A 23,399-nucleotide genomic window follows, 5' to 3' on the forward strand; every position below is an offset into this window, starting at 1 on the left:
ATTCAAGACAAAGAAGATGAAGAAGAGTCTGCAGAACCACAACGGCAACGGCCATTCCCGAAGTGGGTAAAGCAGCTTTTGGACGGCAGAGAACCTCCAGCCATTGAGGAGGAACTATCCGAACACCGCCGGTCCAAGAGATTAGAGGAGCAAAGAAGGACGCATGAACACTTGGTCAACTATGCTTTGATGACAGAAGTGATCCGTGCTGATGAACCCAAGTGTCTTGAAGAGGCACAGGGCGATGATAGGTGGATGGAGGCTATGCAGTCGGAGTATGGCTCCATAATGAAGAACAATACTTGGGACCTTATAGATCGATCACGAAAACGCAAGATAATCGGAACCAAGTGGGTGTACAAGACCAAGTACAAGTCCGACGGCACGTTGGATAAGTACAAGGCTCGGCTCGTGGCAAAAGGATTTGCACAGGTACATGGTTTTGATTATCAAGATACTTTTGCTTCCACAGCTCGACTAACCACAATTCGCAGTGTTTTGGCTTTTGCTGCCCAGGGAAGTTGGCCCGTGTTTTAGATGGATATGAAATCCGCCTTTTTGAATGGAGATCTCAAGGATGAGGTATATGTGGAACAACCACCAGGTTTTGAGATCCTCGGTTCAGAAGATAAGTTTGCAAACTAAAGAAGGCACTCTACGGGTTGAAACAGGTCCCACGAGCGTGGTACCAGCGAATTGATCCCTACTTTCTGCAAAACGGGTTCAGGAGGAGCCCATCGGATGCAAATTTGTATATCTTCAGAGAAGGAGACAGGTGTATGATCGTGGTTCTTTATGTGGATGACCTTGTCATAACAGGGAACCATGAAGAGAAGATCTCGCAGACGAAGCATTTGTTAGGAAGAGAGTTTGAAATGACAGACCTTGGACTGATGCATTTTTGTTTGGGGATTGAAGTTTGGCAGGAGCCGAAATAAATCTTCATTTCATAGCTGAAGTATGCTGGAGAGATACTGAAGGCATTTGGCATGGCTGAGTGTAAGACAGTTGGTATCCCTATGGAGGTTGACGCGAAGCTCTCAAACGAGGATTCATCACCACTGGTGGGGACAAAGCGCAGTACAGAAGGCTTGTGGGCAGCTTGATTTACCTGTGTAACACACAGTCGGACATCAGTTTTGCGACTGGTGTACTAAGCAGGTTTTCCAATAAGCCCCAGGAGAACCATTGGAGGGCAGGGATGCGGGTGCTGAAATACATCAAAGGCACACTTGATTATGGCATCACCTATACCAAGGGTAACATCTTGATCGGATTCTGAGACTCGGATTGGGTAGGAGACGTGGACAGCAGAAGATCAATGACAGGGTACTGTTTCTCACTTGGATCTAGTGTTGTGTCATGGGTCAGCAAGAAGCAACCCACAGTTGCTCTTTCTTCTACGGAGATCGAGTACAAATCTGCATGCTTTGCTTCTTGCGAGGCAGTGTGGTTGAGGAGGATTTTAGGGGACATGGGTGCAGTGCAGAACAAGCCTATGCAGTTATCATGTGACAATCAGAGTTGCATGGCGATTGCAAAGAACCCGATGTTCCACGCTCGCACAAAACACATTGAGATTCAATATCACTTTGTACGCGAGCTCATCATGGATGGAGAGGTCGACTTGGTGTACTGCCCGACTACAGAGAATCCTGCGGAACATCTTCACGAAGGCTCTTGGAAGAGACTTGCTGGAGAGGCATCTTCATCGACTTGGCATTGGACTGAAAAAGTAAGTTCACTTGCGGGTGGACATTGAGGGGGGGTGTTAGATATCAATGCTCCACACTTAAGTAACTACGCGGGAACCAGCTAACTCTACTTGTAAGCCCCCCATATGAGGAGAAGGCATTTGAGTAGCTCGGTTATCCGGTAGGTCTTGGTTTGGACACCAGATGGGGGCCATGTGTGGCCTGATGGTTGGACGGCTTCAGATAGAGTTGGCACACTGCCAACTAGGCTACATGCAAGTGCGGGAAGGCATCCCTTGACTGACCGCACTGAGGGTAGACGTAGCATTTTCCGGGGCAGCCTACTCTCGGGTTGCGGGGCCCGTTTGGAGCCTCAGATGATCCCGGATGGTTGTGGGCCGAACGGAGACCATAGGATAGTTGCTTTGTTTTGCGCACCCGGTGGCCTATTTCGGGACCGATCCCCAGTCGACCGTTTTGGGTGGATTGGGTCGGCCACCCAATTGAGCCTAACCGACTACGACTGGTGGCTATATAAGAGCAAGCCCGTGAAGCCCATTTCATCACTGGCTACAGCAACCCTGATTCCTTAGCATCCAGTCTCTGTCTTCTACTGTTTTCGGCACGTCATCGAAGCTTCTTTCACAGGAGCGCATGGTTGGGAGGCAGCGCCATCTATTGTATCAGTTCTACAGTAATCAAATTTTTGATTCTCCATGCTATCTTGTTTTCTCTCTTGCATACGAGATCCTGTTATCTATTGAGCATAGACGTTGTATTATTTTCTTACAAGGCATGTGGATACCCAATGTCTAATAAAACCTTGGAAACTAGAAACCCCACAAAGAAAAAATAGGAAAGTCTTCCCTGTTAGTAGAGGCTTCAAGGAGGGTGGATGTGGTGGTATTTATAGTTGAGCTAGGAGAGTTGAAGACCTAATTTGGACATATTCTAGATGCTTCTTGGAATGTTATAGATGGGAGAATGTGCATAAAAGGCTACAATTGGAAAGATAGGTCTTAATAGGATTCAACTTGAGAGTGTTGCTAGTAGTTTACCTTGGGGGTTAGGGGAGATCCTAGAGAGTGAGGCTATTAGCCAAAGTGAAATATATTAGAGAGTAAGAATATCGAAGGCATCATTGGAAATTATAGGATAGATTGGTGGCCACAGGCAGTCTCCTACATCTAGCCGTGCATCACAGTCCATAGTACAAGCCAAGGAAATGCTGACTACTACCTATACAGATGCATCCTGACCTTTAGGATGGCATAGGATATTTGATGTCTCACTCATGGAGACTGCATACATTGTGGGAGTCTACTTGTATGGTATGAATTGCAGGATGCTTTCTGAAGGTGGGAATAAAGCTCCATGCTATGAATTCTGCGTGATAATATACTTTCCTGATGGCTTACCATTGTATTGCTTCTTCTGATGAAGGGAAGGAAACAAAGTTAGCAATTGTTTGACATTTTAGAAAAGCTGATGGGTCATGTGACAAAAAGTTGTGGCTTTTGAGCAGTCTAAAAGCAAAATTGCTGGTTTTGTTTTGGTGGGCCAGTTGAGTGCAGAAGCCGATGGAAAGCTGTCCACAGTGCAACTTGATGAAGCTCAGGGTCATGAATTTTTCAAAATACGGCTGTTAAATCAAAAGAGCCATCCAAAGGTTAGCATTATGCACTGCAACAACGCCAAGATGTCGGATAAGTTTTGCTATGTGAGCACAGAACCGTTGTCAAAGGTGATATGCAACAAGGTTTACAGGCACAAATGGGAAGAATTCGTTTTAGAGCTTGCAAATGGGTCCCGGCTTCTGATACAAAGTGTCCATGGCGGTTTTGTGGGAAGTGAAACAAATGTAGAATATGGGAATACATCATTTTTTTCTAGACATCCTGGAGGGTCTAGAATAGAAGACAATATATCGAGAAGGGTCTGCTCATGTCGTCTGAACTCCTTAGAAGATGCAACTATTGGTGCTTGGAGACTTAGGGCTCATGGTGATTCTCTCTACACTCTGGTGGCTGCAACGGCGCCTAGAGATCATGGAGATGTTTACCTCTTCGTTGATGCTGGAGGCAGAGTTTTGCAGGTAAATTCTAACAGTTGCTTGCATTGTGTTATCATTTGCATTCTTGCATTATCCTGTTCCTCAAGTGTCTCTTAGGTATCTTGTGTTAGGTTTATTGTTTATTCCTGGATGAATTATGCGTTAGTTGGAACTCATCTTTTGAAAAGCATCCCTCATAGAAACATGGCACTGACAGAGATGATTGTTGCTTAAACTTGTACAGTAGAAACTATCATCTGCATGTGAGCCAGGACACGCATGTAGACACATGCATGCTGTGCAGGCACCTGCACAGCATGCACATACACAATGATGTTTATCATGCTATCCTTGGTAAGCAATGGCGTTCAGCCTACCAGATCAAAAACAAGATTACAAAGAAGAGAAAATGTGGGCAGTGTGATATCAGGTGTAGTGGTTGCTGCATGTTTCTCTATCCCAAATAGCCTCTTGGAGGAAAATGAAATATATACTGCGTTCTTGATTGCCAAGAAACTGAAATTTCTTCTCATTTTCCAACTTCTTTATGATCGGTTTCCTCCCTAGGCCTCAACCCATGTAGCAGAACTGTCGTGACAAGTGTATCAAACAAGCACTCCTCAGCTATCTCTATGTGTTTTGAAAGGTATAGTATCAACTCCAGTCCTCCTTTTTCTCTCGACATAGTACAATTATGTTTGGAAGGTAGCTCCCCTCCCAGGTTTTTATAAGTGCAAATAGCTTTAACTGGATGCTGCCATAAAAGTTATTGGTTCAGTATCCTAACGAGTTTCAACCACCTTTATCTTTCTTTTTTCTATGTTCAGTTCAAGCCCATTGCATAAGTAGAAGTGTTGTTGCATCAATCAGCCGCACCTCATCATGAGAGCCCTCCGCCTTATGCATATTCCATTATGATTTGTTCTTGCGGGTCTATGCTTAGAAAGAAAGAAAGTTTATTAATGTCCACTGGAGACCTAAAAAGGTCTATGGGACAAAAGAGACCTGCTTATACATCAGTACAGAGAGGGCCATAGGCAACCTCCCTGGGAGTATCATCAAATTCCTCCAAAAAAACAAAACACATAGAACATAAAACATAAAAGGAACTAAGTACTAGGTTTCAAAAGAGAGTTTGTTTGAGTATACTTGTGCTTTCTAAGTTAGAAATGTATTTTTGCCTCTTTGCAGAAACGAGACATAAGTGTAAAGTGCCATTTAACTTTTTATGTTTTAAATAAGAGAGAGAGAGAGAGAGAGAGAGAGAGAGAGAGAGAGAGAGAGAGAGATTCTAGTTTTTTGGAAGTTTTTGTTTCTTGACTTGCTTGTTTATTTTTGCTTAAGTCACCTACTTCGTTTCTTCTTTATTTCTTGTTTTCATTCTCTTTTGTTTATTTGACGTATTTTGGTAAGCACTGGGTTTGCCCAAGAGACTCCGCGGGTCTTTAGAATTGGGTTTCTAAAGACATAAGTGTTGCTTTGCTTGCTAAGTATGTCTTCCTTTTGCTTTTCATAAAAGTTTTTATTTACCTCTTTTTTCTTTATAGATTTTTGATCTTTAGAACAACAAAAAATTATAAATTTGTATGATTGGACTTATTCTAGTCTTACAAAGGTATATATATATAAGTACTAGGCTATGGAGTGGCCATTACATCAGTTTAAGACTGAGGGTCTTTAGATTTTGTCTTAAATTCTCTAATCACTGCAAGACCATCACGATATACTGCCCATTTTCCTGCTTCCGTGGCTGCCCGAATCTTAGCAAGCTCGGTAGCTTTGTTCTTCAGTTGGGTTCTTGTAAGCTCCTCAGCAATCCATATCTTTGTCCCCTTCAGCTTATAGGATTGTCGTAGAATCCTCTTCCTGAGTGTCTTCGAGTTGAAGGTGATGACAACGTGTCCATTCCTAGGCGATAAATAAACTGGGAAAGACTCCTCTTCATCATCATTCTTGTCATCAGTTGGGCTTGCTGACCAATCAATGGCCGGGACTGCTGCCTTGATTCTGTCGATTGCCTCCTCGAAAGTGTCATCCTCGTGTTGCCAATTGGGTTTTCCCCCTATTCGAATCTTCATAGCATTCTCTTTCCGAAGGTGATGTTCTGGGATCTTTGTTTGGATATCAACCTTGGGTTCAGCTGTCACTTCACTTGGATGAGCTCTCTAACCGTGGAAATCAGCTGTGATGTTGGTGTTTGTACGGCTGCTGCAATAATCTCTTGCTTCCCTGGGCCTTCCAAAGCTGCAATAGAGTAAATAGAGTGGGTGACTCTAATATCGAAAGTGGAGACTTTTGATACCATGTTTGTCAACCTGATCCACCAGCATACATGCTCATATAGCTACTATATCTTGGCTCTTGCAGAAAACCCCACGTGTCAAAGGAGGGCACTGAGTATGGGGTCCCTCACGCCTGTCCCATAAGCCCTATCCCACTCCCAAAAAAGGCTGGTGGGATATGAAGAGGGGGCTACATCCTTCAATATATCCGAGGCACTCAATATCCCCACATTGCTTATGGGATTAGTATGCCACAAATCCACGTGTCATCTAGTGCCACAAGGAGCCCAATCAACCCTTTGTCATTTATATTATAATGGGGTCAACAAACCAAAGACGCCAAAAGTGCCTCAAAGTCCATGCCACACAATAGACAGTCAATTGCCGGTGCAAGCAACCGCCTTTCCACATAAAGTCGCACTTTACAACAATCAACCACCACGGTTTGGAATAACTCCGCCGCCCAAAGTCGCACTTCACATGTTTGCCTCGAATCACAACCCTTTACAGTAGCCCAGACTATCCAGCAACATCCGCCACCACGGGTCAGTCACACGCAATAGCTATCACCAACGGGCTCTGATACCATCGTGGCTCTCGCGGAAAACGCCACGCGTCAAAGGAGGACACCGGGTGTGGGGGATCTGACACCCTCGTTCCATAGCCGTGCCAAGCCCTTCCCCACTCCCAAAAAGTCTCTCGGGATGTGAGAGAGGGGGTTACATCCTTTAATATATCCAAGGCACTCAATACCCCCACATTGCTGATGGGATTAGTATGCCACAAATCCACCTGTCATCAAGTGCCACAAGGAGACCAATCAACCCTTCGTCATTTAGACCATACAAGCCACACAAGGGGGTTAGCCCATACCCAACAATATACTCCTATTTCTTTTGTTAGTCTTCATAGGTTGAGTTTGGGAAGCATGATGAAAGTCTTCTTGAAGTCAACACCTTTTAATATTCGCTCAGCCTCTCGGCTAGCCCCTCCGCTCAACCTCTCCACCTCAGCCACCCCTCACTTGCTCTGCCTCCCCTCTGCTCAGCCTCTCCGCCTCAGCCCCCCCTCACTAGCTCAGCCTTTCCACCTCCCTCCCCCCGCCTTTCTCCCTCACGCTCTGCTCTACATTCTCTCCTCTCCCTACGCCCAGCCTCTCCCTACCCCCCCTACGCTCAGCCTACCTAGCCACCCCCTCCCTTTGCTCACATACCCCGCCCCCTTCTTTGCTCCTCTCGCTCCCGCTTCAGCTCCTCACCACCTTCGTCACCTTTTTTTTTCCTCTTCTTCTTCTTCTTCAAAAAAAAAAAAAAAAAACTCGTCGCCACCTTAGCCTCTCCTTCTCCACCTCCCGGCTGCCTCTCCACCTCAGGCCTCCACCCCGCCTCTCCACCACCTCGCACTGGATGTGCCTCCCATTATGGGGGGGGGGGCCTGGTGCTCCCGCTCTTGGTCGGACACTAAGACCTGCACCCACCAAAACAATAAAAAAAAGGGTCCAAGAGAAATGGGGGACAAAGCCAAGAAAGACGACCAAAAAAAAAAAAAGGCAAACGACACAATTGAAATTAGAGGATGTAAACACACGTTACAATTGAAGTGGACTCGGGGTAGACAACAAGGCAAAGGCAGGACCTGCCTCAGCTTCTTCAGCCTCTATCTCTACCTCAACCTCAACTCCCGCTACAGTTTCAGTTTCGGTTTCAGCTCCAGCCTCATCTCCCTCTATCTCTATCTCTACTTCGACTTCAGTCCCCCCCTTCAGGCTCAGCTCTAGTTCCAGTCTCAGCTCCCTCTATATCTACGATCAGTGACATACTGATGCCCATGGCGCCGGTTGTTGTTCCCTTCCCCTTCTCTCCTGTTACAGCTCTCGCACAGCTTATGACCCCTACTTCGGAGGTGTCATACACTGTTTGGCATTATGCTTCACTCTCCCCTCTCCCTCTCAGTCAGCCTATGCTCCCACACCTCGTTGGGACTGCCTCATCCATTCCATTGTCATCTCCATTCCTCACTCAGTCACTGTCCAGTTTTCGGATTCAGTCCCACACTTTCATGCCACAGTCACCACAATTTCAGCATGGACATGGGTGGGTTGATACACTAGAGGCCTGTGAGACCTTGCTCAAGGAGATACATAGTTTTCGTGAGCGTGAGATGGAGCTGACTCGCTTCGCACGGGAGCAGGTCCGCTTCAACTAGGACCAGAGCCGCATTATACAGGAGCAGGCAGGTCTTATTCAGGGACTCAGACAGGATATCATGTAGCTCCGACAGGTCATAGCCATACACACTGTCCCAGGGAGTACCCCGATGGTCGAGGCACATATTGCGAGCATGCAATCTGCTATTGAGAAGACTTTCAGATGGGTTGACGTGGCCAAACGGGAACCCGCAAGGGTAACCGTTTCAGCTATCTTGATGGAGCAGCACCAGAGAGCAAGTAAGGCTCTCAACATCAGAGTACGAGGGATCCCACGCACTGAGGCTACACCGATGGTAGATGCGACTGCGTTTGTGGCCGCTATCCTGGGTGTGGCTGAGCACAAGATAGAGAGGGCATGGCGGGTGGGGAGAGATCCCAACCGATAGCAACCCCTGATCATACGGTTTTATGACACTCAGGCACGACTTGTAGCTTTACGACATAGGTCAGTCCTTCGAGATCAGCCAGCGATCTCTATGGATAAGGATCTCACACCTCTATAGGGTTGAGGAGAGGCGCTCTTTGCTGTAGCAGCGGGATCAGGCCCGAAAGGAGGGGAAGTGGGCAATGGTACGTGAGGGATGACTTATTACAGGTCCCTGTAGGGCACCTGCTCCCTCCCCTACATAGGGAAGCGGGGTCTATGAGACTCAAATATTTGAGATCCTGTCCTGCACCATTTGGAATTGTAATGGTACCTTATGGTTTAAACTAGGGAACTCTTGGAATCCTATACAGGCCATGGCATAGTCTTTTATACGGAGACACATTAGAGTCTAGAGCGTCCTCTTCCAATAGTCAGTGGGTATACATGGGAGTTTGCCTACAGAGATGAGACGAGGGGTACAGGAGGAGTTCGAGGTTTAGGTGGAGTTGCAGTCCTTTTCAGATCCACACTTCAGGGAACCATTTCAGTAGAGCAGAGAGATACACATTTCATATTTCTTTGGATCCGGATTCGACACATGGACAGTCGGGATCTGTTTGTCGCAGTTTGCTACTTCCCCCCTGAGACCTCCCACTTTGCCAAAGATATCCGAGGTGATGATGAGACATTCTCATTTGCTGCCCTTTATCTATCGTTGACTTCTCTAGCCGTGGAGAAGTCCTTCTAGTGGGGGACTTCAATGGGAGGACAAGGGCCCGTCAGGTACCACTTCTTGACTTCAGAGATGATTCCATTCTACTGTTAGATATTGACCTTGAGGAGGCAGGTATGCTACGGGTTTCGGTTGACAGGCGAGGTCCATTCTCATCTTATGGGCAGGGCCTATTAGACCTCGGCAAGATACATGATCTCATTATCTATAATGGTCTTGACAGATGGCCCGCTTTAGGTGGTTTCACATGCTTTCCACATGGGGGGGGGCTCCAGTGTTGTTGATTACATCATGGGATCCCCTGTCTTCACATCTCGCATTACTGACTTCACTGTAGCACCTTTCCCCCAAGGGGCTCATCATACATACCTTTTCTTTAGCATCTCCACCTCCCTTCGCACAACACCTTCCACCCCACTCAGTGCTTACTCCACCTACCATGATATACGCTTTGTTCGGGATCACTCACCTTCTTACACTGGCCGTCTGTACATACTTCTGGCTTATATTGACTTCATACCCCTTTTAGAGGATCGTGCTGCCCTTGTCACCCGCTCACTACACGAGGCTGCCATTCACGCTTTCTCCCACACCATCCGCTCCACTCGCCCACCACCCCTTGGAACCGTACCTTGTAATAGTTGGTACGATGATGAGTGTAAGGCTTTATGCCGTCAACTTAGATTCGAAACCAAAAACAGTCTTTCGAGCAGACCAGATACGCTACGTGAATACCGTAGACTGGTATGGAGGAAGAAACTAGACTTCGTTCATCGGAACGAGGAGGAGCTACTAAACATTTTGTTTAGTAACAACTCTAAGGACTTCTGGCGGAGATTTCTAGAAGGACGGTCCCCTCCGCCACTCACTGACACTCAGATCTCGTTTGATTATGCATGCACACTCTATGACATCCCAAATCAGTCAGTTCCTAACCTCTCGCACATGCCTCATCCCACATCAGGCACCCTCTTCACTAGAGGAGGGGTAAAGGATGCCGTAATTAAACTTCATAATGGCCGAGCGAAGGATCACGAGGGGCTATGCACCGAGTTCATTGCATATGGGATTAACCTCCTAGCCTCGATCTTAGCAAAGTCTTTTAATGAAGCTGTTTGTTTGGGATTTTCACACACTTGGACCATTAACACTATCTCACCTATCCACAAGGCAGGGGATCCCATGAGCCCGAACAACTACATGACCTTTATGATTAGACATGTCATGTCCAAGATTTATGCATTAGTACTTGACTCCAAGGTTAGTAGACTTGCAAAGTGTCGAGGACTTAGAGTAGCAGGACAGGCTGGATTTCGGCGTGATCATGGAACCATGGACCACATTCTCACGCTCAGATGTATCATTGAGGAGACGAGGTCACGGAAGCAGAGGGTTTATTGTTGCTTTGTGGATTTTCGCAAGACATTGGTTCCGAGAGCTCGCCTCATACGGTGCCTACAGGACTTGGGTTATGACCAGGAGATCATTTGGGCTGGCATGGCACTTTACGAGAGAGTTTCTGGCAGAGTTCGAGCAGGATCTGGGTGGACAGACGAGATCATGAGCACCATCGGGGTCAAACAAGGATGTCCTTTGTGGCCTACCTTATTTGGCCTCTACATTGACGAGCTTGAGACAGTGATGCAGACACATGGTGGTGTAGGTTGCTCTCTTGCGGGCACGTTGATTCAGATTTTGCTCTATGCAGATGATGTGGCTCTATTGTCTTCCTCAGCAGAGGGGTTTCGGAGACACCTAGACGCACTACAGTCCTTTTGTGAGTCTCATGATTTCAAGGTCAACTTGGGTAAAACCAAGGTCATGATCTTCAATACATCTCGAGCCATCATGCGTAAGGAACAGTTCACATTTGCTGTGTCATCTGTTGAGATAGTTTCATCATACACTTATCTTGGGGTTATCTTCTCCAGACCCAGCTTCACTATGAGACCCGTGATGCAGGCACGCTTGAGTAGAGGGTATGCTTCATTGGCCAGATTAGAGAGGCAATGCTTCCGCTCGCACTTTTAGGATCCACGCACCAAAGGGTTGCTTTTTGACTCCTTGGCTCGCCCAGTGGGGATGTACGGTAGCCCTTGTTGGGGGCCAGACTTGTCAGATACAGAGTGCGCCCGTGTGGAGCGGCTACGGGTTCTCATGTTATCACGGATGATTCGTGGTAAGTCATCCGTTCCTCACCAGATCATTCAGGTTGAGTTTGGGTCATCTTCTTTATAGCTAGATGTTGCATTTCAGGTCATCACATATCTGTATCGAGTTAGGGAATATGGGGATTATACCTCGGGGAAGTAGCAAGCTACCATGGATAGCTCTATCCTCTTCTATGGCACTTGTAGCAAGAGGAGACCAGAGGTGCTGGTATGCACGTATAGAGAGATGGTTTGAGCGATTGGGGCTCCACATGGATAGACTACCTCCCTTCTAGTACAGCATGGATGCTTCGTTTTCTCCTCTTATCAGATGCGGTCAACCAGGTTATCCGTGAGGATTTACTACAGCTACACACATTTCGGACCTGGTTGGGACCGAGTGAACTCCTAGTGAAGCTTAGCTTCTATAGAGATCACTTCTTACATATCACAGCGGAGGGTTTCATTGACCGACCAGGATACACGCAGATTCACTTACCCCACTCGTTGAGGATCTCTCGGGCAGTTTCGGGTCTCTTCACATAGACTTCGCATCGAGAGCAGCAGAGTAGAGCGACTACCCAGGGAGAGGTGCATATGCACACTGTGTAACATGCAGGAGGTTGAGACAAAGGAGCATTTCATCTTCAAGTGTCTTGTGTACTATGAGATCCGAGGACGTTTCCACTGCCTCTTCAGTGATAGCTATGGGGTTTTGGGCTGTTTTCTCTTCTACCTAGACCAGTGGTGTGATCCCTCTCAGAGCTCTATCACAGAGTTCTTTCAGCTAGATCACATGGAACCCCACGAGACGAGGCCTTGACATGACCGTGACCCAGAGCCTGTGACCCAACAACTCAGACAGAAGGTCGACACACAGATCACACTTGGGGACATCCCCTCCTTTAGAGTCGGAGCCTGACCAACGGGGGTCACAATAGCCCTGGTTAGACGCAGAGCTACGACCAGGAGACGTGCCATGACCGCACCTCTGAGTGGCCAATGGCACTCTATTGCCGACTTCATGACTCCATTGTGTCATTCATCCTGATATCTTGCTACTGTCGATGATGATGATGATATTGATGTCGATGCTGAGATTGATATATAGTCGACTATCGACATGACTATGTTGTACTTAGAACTTAGTATTGCCATTCTGCATTTTTGCATTTTGCATTGGTATGGATGCTCGTTTAGTAGCTCCACTACCACAGCTTGTTGTATCAAGATTTTCAAAGTCTCATAGACCCATCGGTCTTCCGAAGACTTTAATAAACTTTCTTTCTTTCTTTCTTTCTCCCCAAGTTAACTTGCTTCCATGAGGTCTCGTAAAGCTACCAAATGATGTAGGTAACTATGTACTTTGTGAAAACCAGCTTGCCCCTTGGCTCTTTTCTATGGATATTCAGCCTCTTTGCGGACTTAATACTCGTTTGATAATGCTATGGTACGCTACACATAAAAGTGTCCTTGATAGGTTTGGAAAAAATTCATCTCTCACAAAAAGAATGAACACACACATGCGCATGCGCACACACACAGAGCTCACATGTGTGTGTGTGTGTGTGTGAAGTAATCATCCACGAGAACATAAGCATCAATGGTTGGTGCGGGTCTCCACACACACACACACTTGTGTGTGTGTGAGACTGTGGTGTGTGTGTGTGTGTCTGTGTGTGGTTCCTCCCTCGCAGCAGGTTCTGTCTGCAAGAAATTTACTGTTACAGCATGTTTCTCCTATTATTTCCACTACTCAAGATTTGGAATTGGAGGAACCTTTTACTGAGAGGGAATTGTCAGATGCAATCAAATCCTGTGGTGGATGGAAATCTCCAGGATAGGATGGTCTTACAGTTGAGTTTTTTCTAGAATATTGGCATCTTTTGAAGCATACATTGCTGCATATGGTAAACGCTGCTTGGCAAAATCAGAAAATGCCAGACACATGGGAGAGAGGTCTTGTTAAACTCCTTCCAAAAAGGCAAATTTGTGAATCTTTGGCTGACTGGAGACCTATCACCCTTATGCCAGTCATTTACAAAGTTACTACCAAAATGATTGTCGATCGGTTAAAGGGGTTTTTACATGATGGGTTGCATCCTGCGCAATATGGTTTTGTTCCGCATAGGCATATCACAGATAACATTGCTAATGCCTATGTTGGAATTGAATATGCCAAATATATGCAGTAGGATGTTTTGCTATTGCAAGTTGATATTGCCAAAGCTTTTGATACTGTTAAGTGGGATTTTATTTCATCGACTATGCAGGCATTGGGATTTGGCACAAAAATGCAGCAAGTTATCACTTGGCTATATCAAGATAGTAAAGCTGCCTGCATACTTTCAGGGGATATTTCTACAACCTGGACTCTTGGTTGTTCTGTTCGGGAAGGATGTCCCCCAAGTGCTTTACTTTTTGCCATAGCCACTCATCCAATGCTTCAATATCTGGACCACCTTTTTGACACTGGCCAGTAGTTGCACGGCTTGGAGATTCCTGGCAGCCGCAGCATGATCGCTCAAGCATATGCTGATGATTCTTTCTTTACCCCAAAACAATATTCGGAGTGATCTGTTCATGATTATGCTGGCTCTTTCTACGTATGGATTGGCTGCTGGTCTTCAGGTCAATTTTCAGAAATCAAAATTGTTGCCGTTGCATACTCATGAATGGCATAGTCTTTTGTGGCTTGGGGAAATTGTTTCCACTTCTCAATTGATTCGACATCTTGGCTATCCTTTAGGTTGGGGACTCACCCGTTCTCAACAAACTGATTGGGTGCTCACAAAGTTGAGGGCAAAACTTGAATATTGAAAGCTTGCAACTTGGCCATTACATGTTCGTTTGCGAATAATGCAATCCATTTTGATAGCATACATACAATTGTATCTGCCTCTCATCATGTTCACTAAGGCAGATCTGATTTTCTTTATGTCTGCTATCATGGAAATTTTCTAGTGTTCAAAAAATGGCAAGAAAAGTCTTAGATTACTCTCTATGCATCGTCTCTGCTCTCCAAAGATGCACGGGGATATGAACATTCTCAATATTCAAATGCATCTACTTGCTCATAGAGGGAAAATGATGTTGCAGTTTATGCAAGGAGATCAGCCTTGGGCTTTCATGATCCGCTCTCTTTTATTACATATTGATACTTTTGCTTTTGGGCATTGGCAGCCTACCCAGTGGGATTTCCTATTTGGCTCTATCCAAGGCAAGATCAGAGGCTGCCCTTTTGTCTCTCATCTGCTTCTTGATTGGAAACATATTTTATTCCACTTGGAATGGAATGGCCGGGATTCTTTGTCGGGAAATTCTTTGAGGGTTGAGAATATTTATTGGTCAAAAGTATTCCACCCTTCTTTGGCCATACAAGAACCTAGACGTTCTTATTTTCTCTCTTTCAAAGGCATTTCTTCTGTGGCGGATGTACTTAAGGATGATGGCACTCTTTTATCCTTTTCTATGGCTGCTAGCAAATACGGTTTGGGCGCTCATTATCGTCCTTTATGGCATCGGATTTCAGCAATGCTTCAACCGTTCTTGCCAGTACCTCGTTTGGAACTTCAGAATAGGCTTGAGGATTGGATTTTACATTCTTCTTCCTCTTCAGCCCGTCCTTTGAAGCTCTCACATATCATAGTGTCATCTCTGTATAAAGTGTTATTATTTCCGCCTTGGATTTCTGACAGAGCAAATTCTGTTTGGCATATGGATCGCCCACTAAAGTGGTGGAGAAAGTGACTACGTCTCCTTTGGCATTATAAAGTCCCTCTTTGGCAACAGCTTTTCCTTTGGCGAGTCCTACTTGGCATTTTTCCATTTGGCCAGTTACTCGCACATAGACATAATGCTCCGGTTGATGCCACAGATGTCTACACTATGCTGAATCTGTGCTTCACATCTTCTGGCACTGTCCACACACTTGTGATTTCATCGCTCTCATCCGACAGAGGCTTCGAGCGAGATTTCCTACTGTTACTTTTGGCAGGTTTTCCTGGTTGTTTGGTTTTCATCTAGCTAGACAATGTTTTGACCTATTTTTTGTATGGGTACGCTACTGGGCCCTATGGACTCTATGGATGGACAGAAATCATAGAGTCTTTGGTGATCCCCTATTTTCATCTTTTGTTTTTTTCAAATGGTCTCTGCAGCAATCATTCTATGATTACGTTCAGACTCGTTTGATTGATCGAGATTTTCAGCTGAGTAGTAGTTACTCCACTTTCGAAGTAACTATGAATGTAATTATTTTACAGTAATAAAAGATTTCTTCCCACAAAAAAAAAAGTGTGTTTGTGTGTGTGTTGGTCTAGAGAGTGTGTAAGAGAGAGATCCCATGCTAGCCCTCGTGCTCCCACGTTGCAGCTGCTTGTTTCTCCCTCAGTTTGATGCCCTCGAGGTTTCATTTAACGCCTGTTTTGTGTCCGTACGCTTTCTTAGAAAATTCGGGGGAAAAAAATTTCGTGCTGTAAAAAATAAGTACAATTTTGTCTTTACAGCCAAAAAAATCTGTACACCCAAAAAAATCCGTACAATTTTGTTAGTACAGTCAGAAATTGCGTACAGTTTCGTTCGTGCAGTCAAAAAATCCGTATTGTTTGAAAATCCGTACTCGCAGATTTTTGTATAAATTCGTCCGTATTGTTGTCCGTACAGATTCTGCTGCTGTTGTACCTGCTATGCTTTCCTCCTTGTAAAGCTTTGCTGCTTCCAAGCCTTTTCCTTGACTCTAATGGCGGATTATTCCTATGAGAAAACATTTCACAAAGATAGTCGGTTTCCAAAAAGAAACAAAAACACCTGCAAAGGTTGGAAAGATCCACTTCCCACCACTGGCATTATGGTGGAAGTGGATGATATCTTTGATCCAGTTAAGGAGTATGCAAAGCATGCCGTTATAATTTTCTTCCGAGGACGGATGCCTACTGCAGCAGATGTTGGGAATTGGTTGACTCGAACCGTGGGTGATTCTTATGTCAAAAAAGTTCATTATGCAGCGAGGGGCTTTTTTGAGATCATCATGGTGATGAGGAGTAGCGTCAGGTTTTGCTGGAGCACTCTCCTCTCTTCTAGGGCCAGCAGATGGTCCATGTCCCACCCTAGTCTCCCACTCAGGTTTATCAGGCATTGATTCGGCATCGTTGTCCTGTTTGGGTAGAAGTTGTGGATTTTCCTCAATGCTTGTCTTCTCTTCTACCTAAAATTACAGCTTCCCTCGGTAAGATGGTATGTCCACCGCGACCCAATGGAAATTTGAATCGCTACTGCATTTTGTGGGATACAGATCATCCCTCTCTAGCTTCATATTCGGTTACTGTGAATAATGGTTCCATGGGGCGTGCCTTTTACAAGCTCAAGTGGGGGCTGTTTGTAGGTGCTTGCTTTGAATGCAAGCAAATTGGGCCCATGGCTTCACAATGTCCTTCCGGAGCTCCACGGATGCCAGTGCAAGCTGAAATGGTTCAGCCTTTGAATAAGAATGCAAGTGCCTCTTTTGTGGTAAGAGTTTTTCTCTGTTCAAGAAAAAAGCAAAGCCCGGCTGTCTCAAATGTTAATGCTTCTTTTCCTGTGCCTTTGTCTTCTCCACCTCAGGGGAAGGGGGAAAAAAATTGGACTGATGGATGGCAAACTCCTCGCAAAGTGATCTCCCCCAGGCGACCGTTGCCTTCTCGGACTTGGAGTGGTGCATGTTGTCATGGGAAAACACCTGCTGAAAACTTTGGTGTTGGCTTGACCTGGGCTGCTGTGACTGCAAATCGGACCTTGTTTCCTGAAGAAGAAGTTGCTGCACTTTTGTCCTCTCCTCAGGCTGATGCTTCATCCCAGGGCAGAGGCCTGGACATTGAGGTGGAAATACAAACGTAGACAGCCCGTTAGTTGCTGTACATACCTGTCCCATAACTGTAAATATGCTTGATCATTTGAAGTGTGTTACTCTCAATGTACAGGGAATGTGTGATGGTCGCAAATGGAAACTGGTCTGGATGTATATCAGGCAATTGCAGACTGATATAGTTGCTTTGCAAGAGCATAATCAGCATATGTATGCTGGTCAGATAGGCCATTTTGCTGGTTATGATATCTTCTATGTTGGAGTGCACTCCTTTTCTGGTGTGGCTTTTTGGTAAAGCACGAAACTATTAATAATTAGCAAAAGCCTTCAGCAAGGCAATTTGTTAGTGGGAAATTCATGTAAGGAAAGCCTCAACCAAAGAGGAGCATGATCCGAATGTGTGAAAGCATGATCAACCCAAATTTGACAAGTAAAGGCATCACAATGTTGTGGATCAACTTGATACCATTTGTCCAAGCATGTCCTAGCCCGGAAGGATGGGTTATAATTCCTTCCAGAGATCAAGTAGGCGCGCAACTGAAGCAAAAACTCAAACTGGATCAACTGAAGCCAACATATGAGTGTGGCCTGAGGTGTTGTCACCCGATTGAGGAGCATTATGAAAGTCACCACAAATGAAGGCATGTTGTCGCCATGGATAGCTATGCATGGCTGCCCAGATCAAAGCTCTATCACGAGAAGATTGGGAGGCATAAACCGATGCAAATTTCAAAATTTTCGCTTGAACAAGGCATTTAACAATAATCCATCTACTATGGCGATCATTGAGAGCGACAATAGATTGAAGGTCGGTGTCTGATGCTATTCAGCCTCTCTCTCGTCATATACACATTGGTTTGGATTAGGCCTGACAGGCTTTTGTTGCTCGGATGCAAGTAGTTATTCGGGATTATGGCAAATCCTAGAGTTTGATCAAGCTTGCTTATCTTCGCCCTTTGTCTTTAGAGGAAAGCAAGCTATTATGTCAGGCTCAATTGTCTCTTCAATCGAATGATCGCAGAAAGCTTGCTAAATGGGAAATCCGATCTAGACAACGGGATTTTTTGGATAAAGTTTGCTCTTTGAAGCAAAGTTTTAAGAGTTTACACTACAAAAGACATGCTGCCAATATCGGTCGGCGGTGGATCCAAATGCGTGATGGTTCTTGGTCAACATCTCGTTCAGAGCTTGCTGATTTATGTGTGCATCACTTCTCCACTCATTTTGGGCATCTGGATACTCTTTCTCCTCGGATCGTGTCTGCACGTTAGCTTCTTTTGTAGCATATTCATGCAATTCTATTTGATGCTCAGCACTTCTCCACTCATTTTGGGCGTGTGGATACTCTTTCTCCTCGGGTCGTGTCTGCACGTCAGCTTCTTTTATAGCATATTCATCCAATTCTGTCTGATGCTCAGGATTTGGAACTTAAACATCCCTTCATTGAAAGGAAATTGTCTGATGCACTGAGATCTTGTGGCAAATGGAAATCTCCAGGATGGGATGGTCTCACTGTTGAATTCTTTCTTGCATTCTAGGATCTTCTTAAATTCACCTTGCTGCAAATGGTAAATACAGCATGGCAAAATTAACAGATGACTGTGTCATGGAAAAAGGGTCTTCTCAAGTTGATTCCAAAAATGCAGCTATGTGATTAACTTGGTGATTCGAGGCCAATCACGCTCATGTTAGTCATTCACAAGATCATTGCCAAAATGGTGATTGATCGGATGGTTATTTACTGGCTTTACAGGGATAGCAATGCGGCTTGCATTCTTTGTGGGGATATCTCTGATGAGTGGACTCTTCGTTGTGCGGTCCGCTAGGGATGCCCTCTCAGTGCTTTACTGTATGCCATTGCTACTCATCCTATGCTGCAATATATTGATCATCTTGTGGCTACAATATCATTTCATGGCTTGGAGTTGGATGCTAATCGCAGCATGGTTGCTCAAGCTTATGGTGATGATTCTTTCTTTACCCCGAAGAATACGCCCCATGATCTTGGTGCCTTGATGTAGGCCCTCTCTATTTATGGTTTGGCAGCTGGTCTTCATGTTAATTTTCAGAAGTCTAAGCTGCTCCCTTTGCATTCCAAAGATTGGCATAGTCTACTATGGCCCGGGGATATCATTCCACCCACTCAGTTTGTTTGTCATCTTAGTTATCCTTTGGGGTAGGAAGTCACTTGCCGACAACAAACTGATTGGGTTTTGACTAAGCTTTGGAAAAGGCTTCAGTATTGGAAACTGGCAACCTGGCCTTTGCACGTTCGTCTTCGAATAGTGCACTCCATCCTTGTGGCATATAGTCAATTTTACTTACCATTGACCATGTTCACTAAGGCTGATCTTACATCTTTCATGTATGTCTTTATGGAAATCTTCTGGCGATCCAAACATGGTAGAAAAAGTCTCAGGGTGCTTTCGATGCATCACATTTGTTCTCCCAAGATGCATGGTGGATTGAACATCACGGATATTCATGTGCATATTCTTGCCCACAGGGGAAAATGTTGCTGCAATTTTTGCAAGGTGATCAGCGTTGGGCTCTTATGATTAGGACTTTGGTCATTCATATGAGTATTTTTGCGTTTGGTCATTGGCAACTCGATCATTGGGATTTCTTTTTTGGCTGCACTGATGGCACTAAGCCTGGCTGCCCTTTTGTCTCCCGCTTGCTTCTTGACTAGAAGCATGTTCTTTCTCATCTGGAATGGAATGGACGGCAATCTTTGCTTGGGAATTCTTTGAGAGCTGAAAGCATTCACTAGTTGAAAGCCTTTCAACCTCCCTTGGCTTTACAGAAACCTTGACGTTCCTACTTTGTCTCGTTTAAAGGCATCACCTCGGTTGCTGATGTTATAGATGATACTGGTACTGTGCTCCCCTTTTCTCTAGCAGCCATTAGCTCATCGACACATTGCTCCTGCAGTTTGCCACAGATGTTCTGCTTCTTTGGAGACTGTCTCACTTGTTTTGGCATTGTCCGTGCTCTCGTGAGTTTTTTAATCTGCTTCGACAGCGCCTGCGAGCGAGATTCCCATCTGTTGTGTTTGGGAAGTTCTTGCTATTTGGGTTTCATCCATCCAGACTGGATTTTCATCTTTTCTTCGTTTGGGTTCGCTACTGGGCACTATGGAGTTTATGGACATTCAGGAATTGAAAAGTCTTTTGTGATCCTACTTTCTCTCTGTTTGGCTTTTTTAGGCATTCTTTGCAGCAATCTTTCTTTGATTGCTTGCAGACCCGCTGCATAGATCATGAGGTCTTTTTGGCTTATACTGAAATTTTCAGTTGATGTAATTGTAGCATCTTGTTTTGAGGTTTACTCATATAATATAATCAATCAAAGATTTCACCAAAGAAAAAGTGAGTGTAACGTGCGTTCATGGGTATGTGTGTGTGTGCGGGAGTGTGTGTGTGTGAGAGCAATATGTACCTCCATATCAGGTGTATGTTTTGCCATGGAGTGTGTATGTACAAGAACATGTGTGTGTGTGGCGTATGTGTGTGTGTGCGAGAGAAGAAAAATCCGTACAGTTCGTACAGCCAGGAAAGTCCGTACAATTTACATGTCAGGTTTTTAAACTGTCAAAAATCCGTGCGATTTTGTCCGTACAGTTAGAAAATTCAGCACAATCCGTACAGTTTTGTCAGTACAGTCGGGGAAATCCGTACAGTTTGCCTGTTAGGAAAAAAAATAAATTTTGTATTGACAAAAATCCGTACGATTTTGTCCGTACAGCAAGGAAAAAGCGGTAGAGTTTTGTACCTGTTGTGCTTTCCTCCTTGTAAAGCGTTGCTGCTTTCAAGTTTTTTCCTTAACTCGAATGGCGGATTATTCCTATGAAAAAACCTTTCACAAAGATAAGTCGGTTTTCAACAAGAAACAAAAACAGGTGATGGATTCAGATGATTCCCTCCATGACTGTGCTGAGGATCAGCTTGTTTATGAGGTTATGCATGAAGGGTTTGAAGATACTCGTAAAGGTTGGAAAGATCCACTTCCCACCACTGGCATTACGGTGGAAGTGGATGATATATTTGATCCAGTTAAGGAGTATGCAAAGCATGCCATTATAATTTTTTTCCCAAGACGGATGCCTGCTGCTGCAGATGTTGGGAATTGGTTGACTCGAACCGTGGGTGGTTCTTATGTCAAAAAAGTTCATTATGCAACGAGGGGCTTTTTTGAGATCATCATGGTTGATGAAGAGCACCGTCAAGTTTTGCTGGAGCACTCTCCTCTTTTCTATGGCCAGCAGATGGCTGCCCTAGTCTCTCACCCAGGATTATTGGGCATTGATTTGGCATCGTTGCCCTGTTTGGGTAGAAGTTGTGGATTTTTCTCAATGCTTGTCTTCTCTTCTACCTAAAATTGCAGCTTCCCTTGGTAAGGTGGTATGTCCACCGCGATGCAATGGAAATTCGAATTGCTTCTGCATTTTGTGGGATACAGATCATCCCACTCCAGCTTCATACTCGGTTACTGTGAATAATGTTTCCATGGGGAGTGCCTTTTACAAGCTCAAGTGGGGGCTGCTTGCAGGTGCTTGCTTTGAATGCAAGCAATTTGGGCACATGGCTTCACAATGCCCTTCCCGAGCTCCACGGATGCCAGTGTAAGCTGAAATGGTTCAGTGTTTGAATAAGAATGCAAATGCCTCTTTTGTGGTAAAAAACAAAGGGGTCAAACAGTTTTTCTCTGTTCAAGACAAAGGCAAAGCCCTGGCTGTCTCACATGGTAATGCTTCTTTCCCTGTGCCTTTGTCCTCTCCACCTCAGGGGAAGGGGGAAAAATTTTTGACTGATGGCAAACTCCTTGCAAAGTGATCTCCCCAGGCGACCTTGGCCTTAGTGGTGCATCCTCTCGTGGGAAAACTTCTGCTGAAAACTCTGGTGTTGGCTTGAGCTGGGCTGCGGTGCCTGCAAAGTGATCTCCCCCAGGCGACCTTTGCCTTGGAGTGGTGCATCCTCTCATTGGAAGACTTCTGCTGAAAACTCTGGTGTTGGCTTGAGCTGGGTTGCTGTGATTGCAAATCGGACCTTCTTTCCTGAAGAAGTTGCTGCACTTTTGTCCTCTCCTCAGGCTGATGCTTCATCCCAGGGCAGAGGCCCGGACATTGAGGTGGAAATGCAGACGTAGGCAGCCCGTTAGTTGCTCTACATACCTGTCCCATAACTATAAATATGCTTGATCATCTGAAGTGTGTTACTCTCAATGTAGAGGGAATGTGTGATGGTCGCAAATGGAAACTGGTATGCATGTATATTAGGCAATTGCAGCCTGATATAATTGCTTTGCAAGAGCATAATTGGTCAAATAGGCCATTTTGTTGGTTATGATATCTTATATGCTGGAGAGCACTCCTTTTTTGGAGTGGCTTTTTTGGTAAAGCACGACCTTCAACCTGTTGTGGCTCTCAATGATCGCCATGGTAGATGGATTATTATTCAATGCCTTGTTCAAGGGGAAATTTTTGAATTGGCATTGGTTTATGCCCCCCAGTCTTCTCGTGATAGAGCTTTGATCTGGGCTGCCATGCATACTTATCCATGGCGACAACATGCCTTTATTTGTGGTGACTTTAATAATGCCCCTCAATCGGGTGACAACACCTCATGCCACACTCATATGTTGGCTTTTGAAACACAGGACTAAGAGAGGTAGCTAACACTCCTCATTAGCAGGTGCGCTCCAGACAACGGCTAAAATAGGTTTGTTGTACAACTGCTCGCGTATCAACACGGACACTACCGAGTGAGACTTCTCTACACAACTATGGAGATGACAAGATAATTGTTCTCATGAAGGATATGACTTTCAGATCCACTTGTCCTACAGACATTGTGTGCATGTACATATAGGGGAGATAACCATTGGAAGGTCTGTTTGTATCCCTTTTTGTTTACCTTACACCCAAGGGAACCCTTGCTAGCATGAGAACCTAGCCATAGATTTATCCTTGACCACCATGAGATGGCATGAGAAACTATGAGACTAGATGTATCCTTGACATAGCCTGAGGCATTTCCTTGAGGGGGGGTTTGTTGGGATATCTCAAGG

The 23,399-nt window shown here is 45.1% G+C and overlaps 1 protein-coding gene across 2 annotated transcripts in view; it reads left to right on the forward strand.

Annotated features, from left to right (window-relative positions):
• Positions 1–23,399, forward strand: part of LOC147888628 (uncharacterized) — a 117,458-nt gene that overhangs the window by 20,845 nt on the left and 73,214 nt on the right. For both annotated transcript variants that reach the window (XM_087392199.1, XM_087392200.1), the window contains one exon: positions 3,259–3,789. In XM_087392199.1, the coding sequence (XP_087248325.1) occupies positions 3,259–3,789 (531 nt within the window). The remainder of the gene's footprint in view (positions 1–3,258; positions 3,790–23,399) is intronic.

The sequence above is a fragment of the Dipteris shenzhenensis genome, chromosome 21 (assembly GCF_047967505.1).
Source record: "Dipteris shenzhenensis isolate YYH24624 ecotype China chromosome 21, Dip_SZ_1.0, whole genome shotgun sequence".
Taxonomy (NCBI): domain Eukaryota; kingdom Viridiplantae; phylum Streptophyta; class Polypodiopsida; order Gleicheniales; family Dipteridaceae; genus Dipteris; species Dipteris shenzhenensis.